This window comes from Canis lupus, chromosome 23, assembly GCF_003254725.2.
Source record: "Canis lupus dingo isolate Sandy chromosome 23, ASM325472v2, whole genome shotgun sequence".
NCBI lineage: Eukaryota > Metazoa > Chordata > Mammalia > Carnivora > Canidae > Canis > Canis lupus.
In genome coordinates this window covers 25487918-25510295 of record NC_064265.1, presented here as the reverse complement: position 1 = coordinate 25510295, position 22378 = coordinate 25487918, and the positions used below count along the sequence as shown (strand labels likewise).

The 22378-nt window shown below is 34.7% G+C and overlaps 1 protein-coding gene and 1 long non-coding RNA gene across 22 annotated transcripts in view; one reads left to right on the top strand and one right to left on the bottom strand.

Moving 5' to 3' along the window:
- Window positions 1-22104, top strand: part of LOC112661025 (uncharacterized) — a 121374-nt gene extending 99270 nt beyond the window's left edge. For all 3 annotated transcript variants that reach the window (XR_003137377.3, XR_004808670.2, XR_003137378.3), the window contains 3 exons: window positions 2098-2517; window positions 8342-8408; window positions 21796-22104. This is a non-coding gene — a long non-coding RNA (uncharacterized LOC112661025). The remainder of the gene's footprint in view (window positions 1-2097; window positions 2518-8341; window positions 8409-21795) is intronic.
- Window positions 1-22378, bottom strand: part of TBC1D5 (TBC1 domain family member 5) — a 544381-nt gene that overhangs the window by 241605 nt on the left and 280398 nt on the right. For all 19 annotated transcript variants that reach the window (XM_049100069.1, XM_049100071.1, XM_049100072.1 and 16 more), the window contains 3 exons: window positions 2572-2680; window positions 990-1079; window positions 822-896 (listed from right to left, as the gene is read on the bottom strand). In XM_049100069.1, the coding sequence (XP_048956026.1) occupies window positions 822-896; window positions 990-1079; window positions 2572-2680 (274 nt within the window). The remainder of the gene's footprint in view (window positions 1-821; window positions 897-989; window positions 1080-2571; window positions 2681-22378) is intronic.

Here is a 22378-nt window from a genome sequence, read left to right as displayed (position 1 = left end):
AAAGGTCTGCTTGGATTAGAGCAGGGCCATAGGCCGACTGGTTTCAGCTTGAACCTGACCTGAATTCCCAATGCACTAAGAAAGATAATGCTTTCTACAAAGCTTGGTTTTATGATCAAACAAATTTTTAGGCACTTTTTAAAATGTGAATTTAAATAAAGCTTAAAATTTACTTAATATTTTATGTTGCTTTACTGTAGACTACATTATAACAACTTTATGTATCAGGGAAAACATGCTAATATTATATGTGAGCTGGAAAATAATTTCTGTTAGTGAAAAAATAGAAATTAGAGCAGCAGTTGAAGAAGTTATGCAATAACACCTCTAAAGTAGTAATTCTTAGTCTTTCCTGGAATATGAGTGGGAATAGGCAGATCTTTTTCATTATCTTTAAAAACTTTTTAATAGACTCTCTACAAATATTCACTTTTCTTCCTGGCAATCAGTCCCACCAAGTGAACTTTACCTATTTTTATTATCAAGGGAGGCTTTCCTAGTCTCCCCATTACCCACTACAACCGTGATAAAACAGTTCTATCCTCCTGTTGATGCTCTCCTATTTTACCCTGAGTTCTTATGGTCCCCTGGGACTTCTCCATAGTGCCACTCAACAAAAATAGATTGTGAACCTCCTACAACACAGGGTGAACACAACATGGAATAACTTCCATCAGGTTTTAGAGACATAATATACAGAGTAAAAAACAAATAATTAGTTGGCATGAAATAACATTGCTTTCACAGTGATTGATAAGCAATCTCCTAAGCATATTCTTATGAGCAAAAGAAGCTGAAATATGAATAAAGATGAACTTTACCCCTTCATCCTGTGAAAGGGGATTATTGATCATCAAATCTTGCTGGCCAACAACCTTCCTTGGGTTTGTGATGTGCTGGCAAAGAAAGGAAGAAAACACACAAAAATCAGTTATTGGACTTTAAAGTATACATAAGAAAACAATTACATTAATTAAAGTACAACTTACTATTTCTTTAATGTTGCTATACCATGCTCTTAATTCTTTAATTCTACTTATCCACTGGCTTTTATCTTGAGGAAGAACACAAAGAAATAGCTGTCAAGAAAAAAAAGGGGAAACTTCCGTAAAAATCCTAACAAGTAACATGTAAAACTATGCCAAACAGAACCACCTGAAAATTGAAAGTGATATTCATATTCATGGTATTCCATATTTGTATCATTCCAATTCCCAATAAATTATATTTCGGAATGTTTATATATATTTGGACAATTCAAAAACTGAGCAAAGGCCAAATGAACATGATCCCAAAAGGTACACCATGGAAGTGACTCAAGCTCCTCTCCACATTTATATTAAAAATGAACAAGAATGCATTGAGGTTCAAGTATAATTCCCATTTTACAGTCTTATATTAATGCAGGTATTGACAGACACCAAGTCCAATGATTAATTTCAAGTTTTAAGATTTGTCTTAAAACAGGCAGGTAAAGGATGGAGAACAACAACCTGAGGGCAGGGTTTCAGATGTGAAGTTATTTCTTTTATGGCAGAAATGTAATTTACAACTGGCAATTGGCTTATGAAAATAACAAGCATTTTTAGAAAGACAAATTTGATTTAATTTAGTTTAATACGACAATAAAATAAATCTGGATTTGAGTTTATTTTTAGCAAACGAAGGATACTAAAAGTTAAACAACAAGGAATGGGGGGTGGGGCATGAATATTTGTATACAAATATTCTAGCAGCAGGTCTCCTGTCTTTGCTGCCTGCATCTAACAGAAGAAAAATGTATTTTAATTATTAACTCTAAATTATTAAATCTAAAACTGTCTAATACATCATGCGTTTCTTACTGTCTTTACTTGCACAGACTCTTTATGTTCAATTTATGCAGATAAAACCTAAAAAACTTTCAATAGAAGTCATTTCAGAAATAAATCTAAACCTCAATTAATTCATTTTGAGAGAACAAAAAGGGACAATATTGCCAGGCAATTACAAAAGATAACTGCAGATTATTACTAGTTTTGGTAATCAATGGCTCTTTCTCTTAAGAGATTGACCTAATTTTTTTCCATTTCTCTTTCCTGCTGTCCTTCACTTTAGGTTTCCAGTGGAAAAGAGAGAGAGAGAGAGAGAGAGAGAGAGAGAGAGAGAGAGAGAAATCTTTTCCATCTGCTGTTTCTGAGGCAAAGGGGTGGGGGGGGGTACTAAATGGCTGCACTTGATACAGTGGGAAGCTGGAAGTAAATCTCCCTCTGCTCCTGCCTGGCTTCAAGGATTTCTGCAGAAGCTTCTGGGGAACATATTCAAAGGTGTTGCTTTGAATTCTGCTCCATCAAATGAGATGAAAGAACAGTTATTTCAAATAACTCTTTTACCATCACCAGTTATTCGGGACTAAGGTGGTTCAACCTTATTAGTAAATGTCCTATGAAAGATAAACTTGGATGGCCAAAAAATCGAGAGTCAAGTCTCCTGGAAAATTCAGTGATCCCCTGCATGGGTAATCTCCCAGGGCATCAGGTAATGTGTTGATATACTGCAACCACAAACTGTAAATAAATATTTTCTTCTTACCTTCCAGCAAATGCTGCGGAACCTGCTGCTTCTCAGCTGCCCATTAATCCCCTTCTGCCTTATTGTTGCCAAGTAATTGTTGTTTACAAATAGTTCTTCCCATTCTTTCCTATATGCAAGAAACCAAAGCATAGGGATCCTTTTGTTAAAATTCTCTGCTTGGAGAGGAATGCTACAGGAAATTAATTTTAAATAAGTCTAAGAAATGCAACTTTTAAAACGTATATATTTAGTTGTGTACTGTTTCTGAACGCATGGCTGTCTTTTTGGACACAGTTCTTCTGTAGATTTAATGAATATGTAGATCGCTATAATTATGCCAGCTACTGAAATTCATAATGTCTAAGGAGGCTATTCCATCTCCTCTAAAATGCTGGTAGCGCAGTTCAGTGAAACAAGAAAAAATATGAATATTAATATAAATATATGACTGCTTTAGCCATTGACAAAGACATGCCCGCTCCAAAAATACATAACAAAAAAGGATACCATTAATTATATTAACTTCTCACATGAAATATCTGTTTAAATGAACCCATTTCTCTTTAGTGTCAGGCTGCAGAGTTGAATATAATAGACTACTTTCTTTAACTTTTAGTGCTATTTACTATTGAAATCTCTGCAACTTCTTTCTACATGATCAGTTTTAAAATTTTAACAGGTGCAGGCAAATTTGAAAAAAACATCAAAAAATTAAAAAGCCTCACTGTAAAAACTGTTAAAGGCAAGCTTGAGTACCTTGCAGTACCTATGGCTGAGTAGATAAACAACTGAAATATGCCTCCCAGGCACGCAGACACCAGGGGCCTAACACCTGTGCCTCATTAATATACAAGTAAATCTGCTCTACTGGGAAACAATTGGAAATTAATTGTCCCAAACCATTTACTGAGTTTGAATAAAGGAAGGAGACCTATATTCCCTGCATCTTGTACCAAACTAAACATCAAGAATCATTTGTCAACAGTTGAGGCTATTGAGCGCAGCTTCATGAAATTTCTCTCAGATTTCATAATGCCACAAAAAACTTATCATGTAAAACTTATTATCAAAGCTGAAACCCTGGCAATCTTCTTCAGAGGGACTTCCTCAAAAGAAAGCCTTTAAAACAAACCATCCTCCTATACATACATGCAGTTGTCACTGGCCAAACCCTACTCATTTTGAGAAAAGACAGCGTTGCACACTATGTTATCTTAGAGCCAGTAACGCAACCAACTGCATATTTACAGTTTAAAAACCTGACTGTGATTCTGGAGTCCCGGGATCGAGTCCCACCATCAGGCTCCCTGCATGGAGCCTGCTTCTCGCTCTCTCTGTGTCTCTTATAAATAAATGAAATCTTAAAACAAAACAAAACAAAAACCTGACTGTGGGATACCTTCTCCAGAGTTTTCCAGAAGGGTGACCAAGGCAATGGCACATTCCTGACTTCCACAAGCAGGAGAACTTCCAGCTCAGCCTTGTAGCATTGATCCCCAAGCCTTCTGCCAGGAGAGGCTAGTGGCTAAGTATGTCAAATGAGACAAGCACTCCAGCTCCATACTGAAGAAATACATTCCTACCACCAGTCCGTGAAAATTTCTCACTCAACACTCCATTTTTAAGAGAAAATAATACTTCACTTCACTTTTATGTTAATTTGCATTTGTGTTATTAGTGAAAGTGAAAATTTTTCATCTTTTTGAGTCATTTTAGTTCTTAATAAAAATTTCCTTTCTTGTCCTTTGCCTATTTTAAGCACCATAGGATAATGGTTAAGAGAATGGACACAGAACCACACTTTCATTTTCACAGAAACACACAATTTACTACCTACTCACTGGGCAAGTTACTTAATGTCCCTGTGCCTCTGTTTCCTCACCTGTAAAATGAAATAATAGTATCTACCTCAAAGAATTATTATAAGGATTAAAATACATGCAAATCCTCAGAAGCATATCTAGAATATCATAACATTTTTAAAAAATTAGTATTATTGTTAATAATAACTACAATATCGCTCTTATCTTAGTGTGGCTTATTAGTCGCTCAAAAGAGTTTTTTATACATTAAAAAATTTCACATCTTTGTTTGCCACACACATATACTTTTTAACACAATATCTTGATTTTCAACACAGTGAAGCTTTTTAATTTGTATATTAATTTAAATCTAACATTTATTTTCTCCTGATGATCTTTCCATTGTTTTCATGCTTAATTCTTTGCTGCTTCGAGTTCAAAGAAATCTTTACTGAAATCTTGTTTTTTTTTTTTAAATCACATTAGTCCATTTGTAATACCTATAGTATTTTAAATACATTATCTATTTCCCAACAATCTTACATATATCATCCATGTCTCATATTCAGGTTTTGTTTTTATCCAGTTTTAGCCGTACTCAAAGATAAGATAAGCAATGAGTACATCTCAGAAAATGTTAAGTATGTCTAAATAGCCTGTGGTCTGCAAGCAAAAAGTGCATATTTTAAATAGATTCTGAACCCAAAGGGAATCAAAATTTGTGCAAGACAATGCAGTTCCATGGCCCAAAACCACCAAAACGTTCCAGATAGAGAGGGAAGTGTGAGGCAAGGACTCCCCCAGTCTCTTCCAAAATCAGCTTCTATTCTCAGGTACCAGGACAGTATAAAGGTAGACACAGCTGGTGGCTAGATTCATTGCCATCTTGTCAAGTTACACAGCCTTTTAAGGTCAAGTTACATACTACTTATGTAATGAAGGATAATTATTTGTTAGCTTAAATAAGACCCTGGGCCTTGATTACAGTGTCGGTAGACAGAACAGGAGACTGGGGCATGTGAAATGGAAACATTATCTTTGGAATTCACAATCATCTCAATTTATTCAGTGTACTTAGAGTTCCAATTAAGGCTTAAAGCCTCAAACTGATGAAGAAACCTAACAACAGAGGAATACGAAGGCCACAAGATAATTCATTGTCTTGTTCTTCTATGGCATTGTGTTTCATTAGTAAACAGTGATATAGAGTAAACACAAGTGACAGTTCCTACTATATGCTTAGCACTCAGATTAGAGAAAGCATGAAGTTAAAGAGGTAGATGGATCTGTAAACCATTAATATTCTGGTGAAGGCAAAGTACTCTTGGCAGTGCAGAGAAAGCAGAACAAGTTTTATACCTAAAAATTAAAACTGAGTATAGAAAATATTAGCAGCACTGCAGGTACTCAAAGGCTACCTACTGCAAGAGCTGGGCTGCAGAGCTAAAACAGTCCATTGAGGACAAAATGTTGAATAATTTAGCTCTTTGAGGGGAGCCAAACCAAAATAAAAGGTTTTTACAATCATAAATATGAATGGTGAACTACTCCTGAATTCAGATCAAGACATGGGCAAAGAATACTGTTATTGACAAGTCAGTGGTGGAATTTTTCAGTTAACAAAAATAAAGGAAAAGTAGTTCCTAAACTTTGTCTTATATTTTTAAAAAAGCATACAGTATGCCTGTAATAGCCCAAACCTGGCAATGATGCTATTAAAATTCCAAAAAAAATCCATATATATTTAAAAATATAATATTTTAAGTAAATCACTTTTAATCTTTACAACAACTCTCCTGGATGTGTATTCTTAATCCCTCTCTACCAATGAGGAAACTAAGACTCAGAAAAATTGAGTAAGGAAAAAAAAGAGAATTAGGTAAAGTATCTTCCTGGAATAACATGGAAGCAACACTAAAAGGGAAATATAATACTACAGACATCAAAGGACAAAAATGGTCTCTGGCAACAAGGCGAGACAAGAATATGACCTTTTATTTTCTTCCTGAGATTTCTAGTTTTTGAACATCAAGTACAAGGGTACAGAGATAAGTTTTCACCAGTTGGACTGAGAAACTAACTCAACAGCTGCTATGAGTGGTTAAAAACAACGTGGGGTATTTAGGTGTATAAAGGCCTCAAATGGAACAGATTAGACATACTTGGGCTTTAAGGCCAAAGCACTAGTTCCATCTAGTGGCAATCACTATGCCTTGCAGGCACTGGGTCCCTAAAAACAACCAGCATCTACGCAGGGAAAGGCAGAGAAACTGGTTTATTTCTCTAGCTAATGTTAATGGACATTAACATTAATGTTAACGGACTACTGTTAATGGACTGGTAGTGGCTGCCTTGGAAGCACTGTGTCAAAAAGGATTCTGAAGCTACCATATGCTCCTCAAAGAAGAACACTGTGACAAAAAATTTCAATGTAGGCCATGAGTGTTGCAGTCATTTCTCAGAACATGAAATCAACTTTTGCAGCAGCAATTGAGATCTCCTCCCCTCCCCCGCTTCGCTCCTCTGCCAAAGAACACCTATTTAGGTAAGCAAATCCTTGGCAATGTTTTTTGTATTTTTTTTTTTTTTTTGACATGGCAATCAACTAGAGTATGTAGTGAATAAATATAGCTGATGATCATTAGGAGCTCTCTATTTCTAATTATATATTTTAATGTAGTATTTTCCTAAGATACACACATAAAATTAGTATAAAACTAGTTAGCACCTTCTAAATGTAATTGTTTAAATACTTTTGTAACCTAAATAATGCATAAATTACTTGATTATGTGGCAATTCTGGACTGAAAATTTCTAAATTGTCATAAATGATGACACGCTAGAGAAAATAATTTTATACTGTATATTTTATATGATGGTTTCTAACCCCATTTTCAAGCACTACCTGGGAAGGCAGCAATGTCTTTATGGGACTAACTAAAGAAACCCAAACAACTACAATGACTGAAAATAGTTCAGAGACCACATAAAATCTAGGACTCAAGAACTCCAATACTTGGTTAAGAGATGCTACTCTGGTGCTCACTGATAAACTGCTGAAGGAATGGGACAGTCACCAGGGGGAAGTTCAACAGGTCACAGGGAAGGGAGATCATAGAGGGAGATGTGGTCAAGGAGCTCTGCAGAGATGGTCCTGTAGTTTACAAGGTCAACTAGCCTTTGATCATCTTGTTTTTTGAGATTTGACTAGAAATAGGAGCATTAAAGGCCAGAGCCAAACAAAGGTGATCTTTATGCAAAATAAGATCAGAGTTAGACACACAGAATATTTCAAAGTGAAAAAGCACAAGAAAACTAAATCTGATGTAAAAATGTTTATACAATTTTATGAACCTGAAGTGCATACCAAAATCTGAAAGAAATTGCCATATTAATAACTATAACTGCTTTACCAAATATATAGGTAAAAAGACAGAATAAATTTTAAATTTGTATAGAAATATATTAGTGAAAAATTTCTACTAATGAAAGGACTGTACCATAAATCTAATATTCCAACTAAGAGAGTATATATTTTAATGTCATCTTAAAGGAATGATTTTAAAAATACTATTCAAATAGAACAAGGAACATCTAACTTAAAAATCAATGGAAATATGAGAAGTGTAAATTAGGTATGTCAGCATCAGACTGTAAAGTGTGGCGCACCAGATATGGGTAAGCTACAACATTAGGACTGCAGGTGCCAAGATCAACCAGATAAACACTGATGTTATCTATAATTACCTCATTTTTAGCTTAAATCACAGGTAATGAGGGAACTCAGAGACTCTAAAAGGCAATTAGAAACTGTACTGGCTTTTCTGCTTCCTGTATCAGGAATTTTTAAAAACTTACTTTTATTTAAAGCTTTTTTCCTCCATAACGAAACATCAGGGCACATCACTTATACATATATAAATAAATATAAAAACAGAATGCACAATTACTCACAAGCTTCAAATGGATTTCTCTCTTATGTCTAGGTGAAATGTATTCTCACGTGATGAGGCTCCATTGAAACAAAGGCAACAAATAGTTCACTGTGTGGAGGTTTGTTAAAATTAATTTATGATAATGTTTTGATTTGGGTTTGGATTGAACTCTGAACTGAGAAATTTTGAACTCTCACCTCAATATCCACAAGGACACAAAGAACTGAGTTAGCAACAGTTTTGGACTGTCAGATAATATTTTTTTTTTTAAAAATATATCATTCTCTTCAAAATATAATGTTTAAGAGCTTCTAAATTCAAAGGTCATATTAAATAGGTAAAGTCAATAAACATACCCTTAGAAAAGAAATTTTTAAGAGCTGTATCACAAGGTTATAAAAAGTTAAGTATACAATAAAGGTCATTATACTACTAATCAAGGGTTCAGCATTTAGAAACGAAGGGAGAAAAGGATCCTGTACCAAACTGTCTCTATGAAGTCATCTAAAACGAATGTGTTTTATATTCCTTAGTTAACTGATATTTCTTATATAATTAATGCTTTGTAAACCTTCCTGAAGACCTCCCCCACCTTCTTCACATCCCCACTGCACCACATTCACCTTGCTATTTGTGAAACTAGCATGCACTTGATATCTAACTTTCCATGTGATACAGAATTTGCCACCGTCTACAATGTAAACAGTACTATGAAGCAAATGCTTACAGAATTGAGAACAAATTATTCTCCAGTAATCTAGAGACAGACATTTATTTAGCAAACTCTGTTGTCTTCATTAAAAGTCAATCTTATTTCATAAACCATGTTTTTCAAGACTGGGTTGATGGGGGGTCCCTAGGTGGCTCAGCGGCTTGGAGCTTGCCTTGGGCTCAGGGTGTGACCCTGGAGACCCGGGATCGAGTCCTACGTTGGGCTCCCTGCATGGGGCCTGCTTCTCCCTCTGCCTGTCTTTGCCTCTCTCTCTCTCTCTCTCTCTCTCTCTCTGTCTCTCATGAATAAATAAAATCTTTAAAACAAAAAACAACCCCATTAAATATCTTAAAAAAAAAAAAAAAAGACCGGGTTGACTTATAGGGTATTACACACATGGAAATACATGTATGCTTCAAATAATACTTTCTCTTTAAAAGATCTGAATGGAGTATAACTGAATCCAGCATTTGTTAATTTGTAGATAAGCAATATCCAATAGAACGGAGATAATAGTAATATTCTATATCTGTCCAATATAGCAATCAATCACATGTAGCTACTAAGCTGTTGAAATATGGCTAGTGCAAATAACTACATATTTTAATTAATTTAAATCTAAACTTAAATGGACTCATGCCAACTAAATGTTTCTATATTGAACATCAAAACTCAAAAGTGTTTTAGGATAATAAACTATTCATAGATACATTTGATTTTTAAAGTAACAACTATAAAAAGTTTCAAGAGATATAAATATACACATGATCTGTATCACATATAGTGTTACTGGGGAAAGAAGACAGACACACTTTAAAAGTTAAACAATGTAGCTAGTCAAAAAATCAAGACGGTTCCATAAGAGAGGTAACACAGTAGACAATTCTAAATGAATGGTGCTAATAAGATCAGATATAAATGTGATAGATATTTTTTTCTTTTTGGTCTCTATCTGCTTGTCCTTCCTTGTCTATATGTTTCTCTGTCTCTATCACCACCCTCTGCCCCTTGCTTCCTCTCACCTCCCTTTTCTTATACATACAAATAAAAGTCAGGGAAGTAAATCTTTAGTGATGAAGTGATGGATCTGTAAGTTGCCAAAAATAATCAATGCTGGCAAGAACCAGACCCAAGATTTGAATCATGAGCCTAATATGACCCCAATATTAGACTGGCTCAAAGATCCAGGATATGAAAATGTTAACTGAAAATGAGTCATGTGATAAACCAATTTTAAGTCAATATGGACATTATGTACTTTATAATTTGTTTGGATTAATGTACCTAAGAAAATAATTTCACACAGGCCTCTGAAAAGGTAAGGAAATCTCATCCAAGGGCCACCAGAAAATCTCACTTATATATAATTTAAAAGAAAAAAACTCACTACTATAAAAAATCCCATGCTTGAATACCCCATATATCCAACATAATGAAAGATCAATGTATGCCACATAAGTGATTTTTTTTTTTTTTGCAACACAAAAATGTTGAGAGTATCATAGTATTTCTAAGCCTGAAAGAAATTTTTGTCCAGATGTGGTATACATTTGGAAAATGTATAGCTTTTGGCCCTGCATTAAATAACTCCATACTTGGGACGCCTGGGTGGCTGAGCGGTTTAGCGTCTGCCTTCCACCCAGGGCATGATCCTGGAGACCCGGGATTGAGTCCCACGTCGGGCTCCCTGCATGGAGCCTGCTTCTCCCTCTGCCTGTGTCTCTGCTTCCCTCTCTCTGTGTCTCTCATGAATAAATAAAATCTTTAAAAAAAAATAATAAAATAAAATAAAATAACTCCACACTGCTTTGCTTTTAGAGTTTTCCATTCTGTTTTTAGTGGCATCTTTCTCATGACTATCATTATCCGGCTATCGGCTACCAATTTGTATAATGATTATACATTAGCTTTTAAAAATCCTAAATCTACACCCCTGTCGCTTGCTCAGTGTGTCTTTTTTAAAATAAAGACAACAAACTAGACTTTAAGCTGTCATATATTCTAGCCTATTTCAACATCATAAATTAGCACTATCATTTTTAATTTTTAAAAAATGTGAAGACTGAGAATAAGGACTTGCAGGGCTCTCCCATGCCTAAACATACCTTAATAAACAAACATTCTGCCTGTTCTAATATTTTCCTCCTATTTCTAAGTTTCTGGTTATATTCTAAATGGTTGAAGTTATTAGAAATTTGACCTATAAATAACGGATATGTCACTTTTGTATCCAAAGGTCAGCAGCGAATCCCATTCTCTGGCCTTAGGCCTTGGGGGATCAGCCAAGACAGAATTCAGAGCCAAACTCTTAAGCAAGCATTTACTAGCAGTTAAAGCAAAAGCATCTTCTCAAGGTGGGAGAGGGGGCAGGCCCAGGGGTGGCAAATGTTTCAGGGAGTCAGATCATCTTTTCTCTTTCCTCTTCATGCTTGCATAGGTTATGGGTCACAGCTAGGGTGGTATCTGACTGAGGCTGCTTCCAATCATCTAAGGGATTCCTCCTACCAGTGGAGGGGGTGGGTGGTCCTGGGAGGTGGGGTTTGGCCCCATATGTTGGAATTGTCATGGCAGCCTTCTCCCTACAGGGAGAGGGTCAAAACCACAATGTACATGTATCATAATGAAGCTATATGCTACTGTTGGCAGGTGTCATAGGGGAGAATGCATGTGTATCCTCTTTGGCGTCTTTCCTTAACTATCTATCTTATCTCAAAGAAAAAAAAGGAAAAATCCCTTCTTCTGAATACTGAATATAGTGGGTGGGGGATAAAGGGTTGAGAGAAGACACTAAAGTGAAGAAATCAGGGTATGGACACCTAATTTGAGTCTGTACTGTTTCCTATGTAGGATAGAACACCAGTGGGAATATTTTTATTACTGATTTTTAAAAAATAGTTGTTCTGCATCACAGTGGAAGATGAACTTCCTTGTCCAGATTAAAAATATGTTTCATAAAAGTCCTGTCTTAGGCAGAAGTATTCTCCAATGATGAAATTTTATGTTTTCTGAAAATTCATCTATTTCAAGAGAACCCAAATCTAGTCCTGACTTTATAAAGGGCCTTTTGTTACTTTTTTCTATTGTTAACCATATGCTCAATAATTCAGATATATCCAAACGGATGCCACAAAATCTTTAACTGTATGTCCACAGATATCCTTACATGAACCAAAGAGATGTTTCCATAAAGCTGTCACATGGAACACTACTATTAAATTGAAAATTAGCACAAGAAAAACTCTCATTTTTTCTCCAGAGCTTTTAAAAAATATTATGATTAGGAATGGTACCTAGACATAGCAGGAAAGGTAGGAAAATGGGCTGCCCTTCCCTAGGGCCCATCAACAGTCCAGGTGACAGTGAGAAAAACAGGGATGGGAACAGTTAAAAAAAAAAAAAAAAGCCAATAAAACCATGGCTTTATTTATTCCACTTCCTCAACCTTCTACTTGATCTCTCAAGTAGGAAAAAAATACTCATGTTCAACCTACACATAATCAGAATATTAAAAGAGAGAAGGAGGCTCTGGGTTTGGCCACATGGTCAGGTGGGGAAGGGGCAAGCAAACAAATGTAATTACAAACTCTTACTGTACACTGAACAAAATCTACATAACAAGAAGTCTGTGCCTGGTTCAATGACAGTAGAGCTCTGTTGCTCAAGATAATTTTAAGATCTAGAAGCACATTAAAAAACTGGAATGAGAGTTAAGAATGTTCAACTATCCTGTTTTTGCTTCAAATGGGTTCAGAGACTTGGGCTTGTCATCTGAATTACTTTTCTAATCTGAACAAATAGCTTGAAATTCAATTTTTGAAAATCCTTGAAATATGTCAACCAGCTAAACTACTATATCTATCTCAGAACATTGCATCTATAATCATGAAATGAAAACTATGTCCATATGTTCAGATGATACTAGGACTTCTTTTAAATTTCAAATATTCTCTCATTAGCAGGCTATTTTTTATTCCATAGCTGCTTTATTGATTTTTTCCCTATTTCTAAGCACATAATATTCATTCTCAATTGTATCATTATCAACTATTTCATATAATTTTGTGATTTAAAGATTCTCATTTTCAACTCCACGCTAAATTTTTTGCTCATGTATTTAAATATATCAAACACCTATGATATACTAAAACCTAAATCTGTAAATACTACCAAAATACTAGTTCAATGTAATAGCAATGTCAACACATATATGTATAATACTCAACAACAGATATATGTAAATACTCCTATTGTAAGGTCCACTTTAGTTGTCTTTTATAATTAGGGGCATAATTTTGTCACTAACAAACATAAGGTCAATTGAATCTAACCATTCTAACAGTGTTCCGCCCCCGCCCCCTGCCCCAAAAGAACTCATTGTTAACAGAAAATTAAGACTACCTTTATTCATGTTGTTTACCTCATAGAAAAGTCCTATCCCCTCTACGGTGTCCAGTAGATATATCTTCCCTGTAACCAACACTTCTCTCATCCCTCAATTTTAATTACCCCATCTGGTACTCCTCTAGTTCTTAGTAAAATGTCCCCATTATAACATTGGTCATCATCCACATTAGTTGCTTCCATGTCTGTCCCTCCTCCTAGTTGATAAGTGAGGTGTGTTTTATTCCTCTTTGGATCTTGGAGGTTTAGCGTACTGGCTTGCCTATAGTGTACAATAAAGATTTGCAGAATGACTGAAGATTTGTTAGCTTTCTTGAACCAAATATATATAAACAAATATGAGAAAAACACTAATGGAAGCTCTAGAAAAAAATGAAAAATAGGGTTACTAACCACTGCCAGCTTTCCCTCAGAATGCAAGGTAATTTTGATAGAGAAAATAGACAAATACTGAGTATCAATCTCTATTAAAATATTCTGTGAAAATTCCAGCTTCAAAGTGTACCTTTGAGGCTTATAAATTGTTCGTCAAATCAAAAATCAATAATTAAGTCTTATGTAGAGCTAACTATATAACGACAAAGTAAATAAATAAGAGATCTGTAAAATGTTTAAGAAGATTTATAATTTTCCACTTTTAAACTATACTTCTTATATTATTTTCTCAAATTACAGATCCAGTAATACTCTTCAACATTATTGACCAAATAGTTAATTGACTTTGTCTGTTTCACTATCATACTTAAAAAGTCCAGCATGCTAATGTATACTACAAATAGTGACTCATGGGGCTGACAGGGGTACATTTCAACTGGGAGCACCAGGGGAAAACAGAAGTATGTCCAGGGGAAGGGACTCTCAGTGATGACTGACTCAGAGCAGCTTATTCTCATATTTCAAATGTATGCCTGTCTTTTCAAAGATAAATATTTACACAGCCTTGGATGACTGGAGCTTGCAGCTGACTATGTAAATAAACAAATACGAAAAAAATTTTTCCCCTAGAGCTTGGCTACAGATAATAAAAAGGGCTTGAAGGGGCTTCTGAAGCAAAGGAATTCAAACTAACATGTATACTCAAGTCAGTTTAGGTTATGTTAATGTAAGGCTGTAAATGCAAACAAGCCAGTTAATTAGTTAAATGGAAGGTAACATTTTCGGAGGCTTAAATGATCAATAATTAGTTCAGACAGTTGTATATTACAGAAAAACATAACCTACTGACCAGTTCTACTATCATAAAAAAATAATAAAGTTACTTCAAGAAGATACATTCAAGTGTGGTTTTTGTCTCCTTCTCTCAAATATAGCTTCATTATGGAGATATGAATAAAAGGTATTATTTTGGTTTTGGTTTCTGGAAAATGCAAAGGTTACATATTTTGTGCTCTCTGAAATTATCATTTAACTATAAAGGTTGTGGTGCTATTTCAACAAATATGAAAATGAGAAGAAAGTTTGATAATAAGACTGTCAGGTTAAATAAGCATGGATTTTATAAATATTCTTCCTATACAATCTATAGATAACTGTAGATATTTATAGATTTGATCTTTTAAAAATAACTGTAGATCCAATCCTTAAATACTCATTTACTGCCACTTTAGAACTGCACAGAATTTTAAAAATACTTTTCTGAGACAAAGGACAATTCTAATTGATGAAAAAGTTGGTTAAAACTTAAAGGAAATCTCAGAAAAGAGAGAAGAGAAAGGTGTAGAAACTAGTATTTGTTATTTAATATGTGTTAGATGACTAGGCCAAGTGTTCTATACATTTGTAGGTATGCTCCCTACAACTCTACAATATAGGAGCTGTTAATATTCCTTTAAAAAATTTTATTTATTTAGTCATGAGAAATACAGAGAAAGAGAGAAAGAGAGAGAGAGAGAGGCGCAGAGACACAGGCAGAGGGAGAAGCAGGCTCCATGCAGGGAGCCCCACGTGGGACTCCATCCAGGGTCTCCAGGATCAGGCCCTGGGCTGAAGGCAGCACTAAACCGCTGAGCCACCCGGGCTGCCCGAGCTGTTAACATTCCAATTTTACAAATAAGGTAATTAGGAATCAGAGAGGTTAATTATCTTGCCTAAGGTCACAAAGTCAGTAAGTGGTAGGGCTAAGATATAATCTTTAGTCATCCTTTTTTCTCTGTTTTTTCCAAATTGTTTCCCTGAATCATGTATTTATTCTTAAAAACTTATAGAGTTTATATGATATAGTTACATATAGTCTCAACAAAACACAGGCAACAAAAAGTGAGAAAAGCAATGCTTTAGGAATCCCAAAAAGCTTTTCTCATCTACTAATAAGCTATGCTACCCTGGGAGAATAAAATGGCAAGGGCTCAGGACCTTCAAAGGACTGGGTGGTGGAAGAGCAGGATGGAAATTTAGGTTAGTCTCTATTATCTTTAGTATATGCTATGTAGTATATGCTATGTAGTATATCTTTAGTATATGCTATGAAATGAATGTCCTCCTAACTCCCTCAATTCAATTCGTATGTTAAACCCCAACACCCAGATGTGATGAGTATTTGGGGGTGGGCAATGCAACTAGTGCCTCAGAGAGCTCTCTGGCTCCCCTGCTATGTGATAATACTGAGAAAAGATAGAGAACCGGGAATGGGCTCTTAGTGGACCACATATCTTGGACTTCTTAGTCTCCTTAATCTTGAATTTCCTAGTCTCCAGAACTGTGAGATATAAATATCTGTTGTTTATAAACCATCTAATCTGTGATAGGTTATAGCAGCCTGAACAGATTAATAGTACAACATTCAGCAATTAAATTGATTCTATGACTATATCCTTTTTTTTTTTTTTAAGATTTTATTTATTTATTCATGAGAGACACACAGAGAAAGAGAGAGAGAGGCAGAGACACAGGCAGAGGGAGGAACAGGCTCCACGCAGGGAGCCCAATGTGGGACTCGATCCCAGGTCTCCAGGATCAGGCCCTGGGCTGAAGGCGGCGCTAAACCGCTGAGCCACCAGGGCTGCCCCTATATTCTTAAATATAACAGAGTAACAAACTTCTATCACTCTTAGAACCGGAACCCAGATTTCTAAATTTTAAATCCAAAGTATGCTTTTGCTCTATGATCTCTACTAATATTTTGAATTACTACTTCATGGTTGTTTCAAGACACATAAGACCCACTTGCATACAAACGGGGAAAAAAAGGCATTATACTAGAAATAAATGTAAATGATAGAAAGATATTTTCCAAATTCTCTCAAATTACTGATTACATGTGAATCGGATACATAAAAGCTGTGAGCCTAATTTTTAAAGTTTACTCAATGACTAAACAATATTCAAATTAATGTATTTTTATTATTCAAGAAAAGAATTAACTTTAGATTCAAAAAGCCAAACCAAATATATAATTTCCTTGAAAACTTTTTATCAATTTCAAAACAGCCTTTAACCCTGTGGGCTATAGGGAATCCCTGGGTGGCTCAGCAGTTTGGCGCTTGCCTTCGGCCTAGGGCATGATCCTGGAGTCCCAGGATTGAGTCTCACACAGGGCTCCCTGCATGGAGCTTGCTTCCCCCTCTGCCTGTGTCTCTGCCTCTCTCTCTCTCTCTCTCTCTCTGTGTCTGTCATGAATAAATAAATAAAATCTTAAAACAAAACAAAACAAAACTGTGGGCTATAGAACACACCATATTGAAAAAGGGAGGCAATTTCAGAAGCTCAGGTTAGTATTAAGAAACTAATAAACAGCACCCAATTTAGAGCTAATAAGATTCCCTTTATTTCTGCAACAAAAGTTCTTTTAAAATATGAAATATATTATTTCTTAAAAGGAAAAAAATAGGGGGAACCCTGGGTGGCGCAGCGGTTTGGCGCCTGCCTTTGGCCCAGGGCGCGATCCTGGAGACCCGGGATCGAATCCCACATCGGGCTCCCGGTGCATGGAGCCTGCTTCTCCCTCTGCCTATGTCTCTGCCTCTCTTTCTCTCTCTGTGTGACTATCATAAATAAAAATTAAAAAAAAAATTAAAAAAGGAAAAAAATAGGAAGCCAAAAAATGGCTATTACTTAATTTAAAAAATATAAACAATGTATACTTTACATATATTTAAGGTCTTTATAAATTTTTCAAGTCTCAAGCCCCCTACTATCCCAGTTGTAGGATTTACTAATTCAAAAGACATGCATTAGTACTTTGCAATCCCTTCTGCGTCCAACTACCTTTGTTTTTTTAATTCAACAGCAGTGTTTCTAACTATTATAATCTTTGTTTATTGGTGATAAGTTATAACAGAACCACCATTCGTTGTTACTATTTTGAACTGTCTCTCCTGGAGTCAACCCTTCATTTACGAAGTATTATTTGTAAATTATCCAATTGTTAAAATTCACAGGATAATACATTTTTCCTAGTGGCACAGCTTGGGAAAATATACCCAGAAATGGTACCATGTGAAATTAAATTTAAAAGTGATTAGGGTAGACTACATTATTTACTACTGTGTACTAGAATCTAGAAAATCACAGTTAAATATACAAATTTATTTAAAAATAATCTACAATGACTTATTTTCTATCCTATGACATTTTTACAACGCCAAGATGATGTCTGAAAATTAAGCAATATTCTGAGTTTCCCAGAGAATGCCAATAACTGGTCTGAGTTTTCTCTAAATTGACTATTTAACCAGTGTATTTTAACATGGATTTGTTGCTACATAACCTAAGTCTTAAATGAGGTAATCCTAAATCTTTAATATCCTAAATCAAAGTGAGACAAAAATGAAGCTATTTTCCATTTTGGGAATCCAGTATTATATGTGAAAAAAGCATTACACAGATTCAAAAGCCATATAGACTTCTATGAACTTTTGTGAAAAGTTATGATTTGATCAATAAAGATATTTAGAAACACAGGATAAAAAAGGAAAGTTTAAAAATGTTCACCTTCAATTTATTTCATAGGTCACTGTTATGCCATCTAATAAGATAATTAAAAACATGCAAGCAGCTGGTACTACAGCTAAACAGATTAATGTAATAGTCTGTAGTCATATGTGCTGGCAAGGGGCTCGCCTCTTTGGAGAGGAGAAGGTCAGCTGCCCTTGGGAAGAGAAGGAGGGTGGTGGGGAGAGACTATTCTTTCTACCATGTGGCCCTGTGCTACAGTCCCTAAGTTAATCATCTACTGCAAACTGCTAATCAGCAGACTACTACTCCTCTTTCATACCCAGCAAGGGTCTCTCAGTTTTAATGGTTAAATAAGAAATGCAGAAAGCTCATATAATCTGACAGAAAACACTGGTCTTTAAAAAGCATAAGGTCTGTTGCATAAACCAGTATCTTTTCAATTCTTACAAATTTTCCGTTTTAACACATCATCTGCAAATTAGTTGGGAGACATATAATTGCATTTTAATCAAAAGTTCTAAAACACCATCTATTACCTAGGCACCATATAATATTCATACCAGTGCCTTAGGAGTTAAATTCAACTACACTCCATTTGAATCAATGAAGCAAAACCACAAAAGACACAAATCCAAGTAAAACCTCCTGGCCTACAAAAAACAAATCTATGAACATTAGGTACATAACACTATCGTGTTGGGATCTGTTCAGTTCTAAATTTCTAAATTTGTCAAAATTCCAAAAATCCACCTCTCAACTTATACAAAGAGTAAAACATCTTCCTTTTATTACTGCTATGTGTACAAATTTGGCATACAAAGGCAACTGAGAATATTGTATCAGAGATGGAGCATTTCAAACCTCAGGTTAACCTTGTTCTTAGCTCCTTTTCTGCTAACAGACAAAACTTATTTTCCTGTGAGTCACATCCTTTGTTACCTTCCTTTTAGTGTCTCTATATCAGGGTGCTGTAAAAAATTCTAAATACCAGAAGATTACCAATGATGACAATGATGACAGTGCCACAGACTAGAAGATAAAAGCAGCTATCATTTACTGAGCATTTACCACATGACACTATCCCATTAACTCCTCCTAACAATTGTGTTTTCTTACCCCCACTTTAATGGTGAGGAAACTGAGGCTAAGACATGTCCAAAGTTTCCCAACTATTTGGAGTCAGGATCTGAACCACCTCACCATATACTTAGATATTATTAACAAATGAGGGATGCATGGGTGGCTCAGGGGTTGAACTTCTCTGCCTTTGGCTCAGGGTGTGATGCTGGGGTTCTGGGATAGCATCCCACATCAAGCTCCCCAAGGGGAGCCTGCTTCTCCCTCTGCCTATGTCTCTGCCTCTCTCTCTCATGAATAGTAAGATCTTAAAAAAAAAAAAAAAAGAAAAACAATCAGTGACTATGCCCTCTTGAAAGTGACAGTCTAAGACCACAATAAGACAAAGAAACAAAGGGAAGAGTACAGACTTAAGGTGACCAATTCAAGACCGAATTCAAAAGTTAATAAAACCTCCGCAAACACTATAAAAGAGTACATTGGTTGAAAGGTGAAGATTGAGGCAACAAAGTTGCCAATTTATATGAAAGAATTGATAATACTCAAAGAACTAATAATGCCATGGCTTTGTATTTGTATTTTCAAAAGGCTTTATCTTCTACATTTTATCTCAGTCTTTATGAGAGTTGTGAGGAGGAAGCAGGTTAGACATTATGATGTCTGTCTTAAAAGATGACAAACTAAAGCTAATTATTACCCTGGACACAAGTACATATAACTAGAGTATGATGGTACTAGGCTGGCTGCCAGAACTGTCTAACTGTAAGAAAGGTCAGGATTTCTGAGATAGTTTAAACAAGACAAAATTGGAATTGTTAGGCTAAAGGATCTTTGAGGGTTAATATTCACATTTTTCTAGTAACTTATTTAAGTTTAAAACAGCAACGATAGCAACAGAAAAATAATTTTCATTTTCAAAAGGGAATTTTACTGACAATTCTGTTGCCATTTTAGTATGATCGTGCAACAATTCCTAGGTTTTATCAGTTAACCTTAATATGAAAATATACCCCAGAGCTGTGCTTCTATGAATTCTGCATTTAACCCAAGTGTCAAATTCACAAGTAAGCTCATTATATTGTAAGAGCTATTGCCTGCTGAGTAGAAAACTATTCATTTCACACCTTAAATACTATAATACTATTTAATAACAGCACTGGCCTGCCAACTATTAAAAGCTCGTTTTTATATATTGTACTACCTGAGCTTTTTATCTTGCCTTTTTAATTACAACAATAAATTAATATCCTAACATTACAACACTGACAGGCATTGATTAAAATTATATTAGTTAACAACATTAGTATTTATTGTGCAAAGTTGCATTAGGAGTTCATTTTCAAAGTACAATTACCATTCAATAATACTAAAATACTTTAATCTTCAAACTATTCAAGGATAAAATAAACTACAAGATAATACTATGCCTTCACATTAACACATTTCTCTTAACTTTATATTATGTCCATTATTTACTATAATTAGCTAAACTACAAATGTAATTGTAAAATTAACTCACCCACAAAATTTACACTTATATAGATTTTCCTTCCTTTGAAATACATCTCTATTTTCCTTTGGTCTTAGCTTTGGTACTTGTATCTACTAATAATATTAACAACACAGATTTCACATATATTATCATATTAACATTCCTCACTTACATGCCAAATCATGAATGTTCAACTATCTTTTATATTCACTTCAGTACTAAAATAAGGATTTGAAGAATCCCAGCATTTATAAGGTAGGATGAGTACAGTGAAAATATAATGACAACATATGAGCTTTACTGCTGTGATAATACCCTTCTAGAACACCATGGGAACATAAGCCTTTTTTGTAGTATCTGTGACACTTGAACGACTGATTATTTATACAGACCCCAACTGATATAAAATAAAGATGTCAAGTGTTTCAATTACCATCTCATTTGTGGAATTCATAAACAATTGTACAAAAACTTTCCCATTTACCATATTCTTATTGTTTCCTGCATATATGGCCCTATCCTAGATATTAAAAGCTTACCTGGAATCAGAAAAAACAAATGACACAGTTCCAATTAGAGATATACACAATATATTTTCAAATAAAATATAAAGATTCCAATCATAAACTCCGTATTTACTACATAAGAGAAGGAGTTACAGCTTAACATTCACCTGAGTTTCCAAGTCTATAGTGGTTCTTGTATTTTATAGTGTCACTGCAAATGTGTCAGAACTAATTAACCATCAGGACAATATACTCAAAGTATTTCTTCAAGAATCTGCTTTGCTATCCACAATGCCAAAATGTATTATTATTGAATCTGCACCTTTTTTCCTTGAGAGAAAACAACTTAGTTCTTATATCACATTGGTTAAGTATATGAATTTTCTAATATTACTGGAAATAATATAATCTTTTTTCTTCCTAGGTTCCCCTGTTACAAAGGTACAAAATCCATAAACATGTACTCAAGCAAATATAAGGAGAATATTACCAAAATATTAGAGAAGATACCTGTTTCCTTAACTAGTGTATCCTTTTAAAAAAAATCACTAATTGAGATATAACTGCCCTGTTTGCTGAAGAACCATATGAAATATAAATAAACAGCACTTGATGTCACCTAAGATTACATTTCATATTCTCTTAGATACTCATAAGGAATATATTGTTTTAACAGGAAAACTTAAATGGAAGCCTTTAGTACTATAACAGATATACTGGAAAAATAAAAACAAAAATGGATTATAATGGAGTTTAATACTACATGTGCATTCATACCAATTATCCTGCTATATATTAACAAGTGATAACTACAGTTAGGCCATTTACTCAAGAACTTAAAAGGTTACATTGTTCATTACTCAGTAAGTCTGCAAAACAATAGCATATCACAATAGTCTTTCTATTTGACTTATGTTTAAAGCACAGGTAACATTTTCTTACTACTATAAGATTAGAATCCTGTAACATCAGGTATCTTGTGTATTATCTTGTAATAATATGTATCT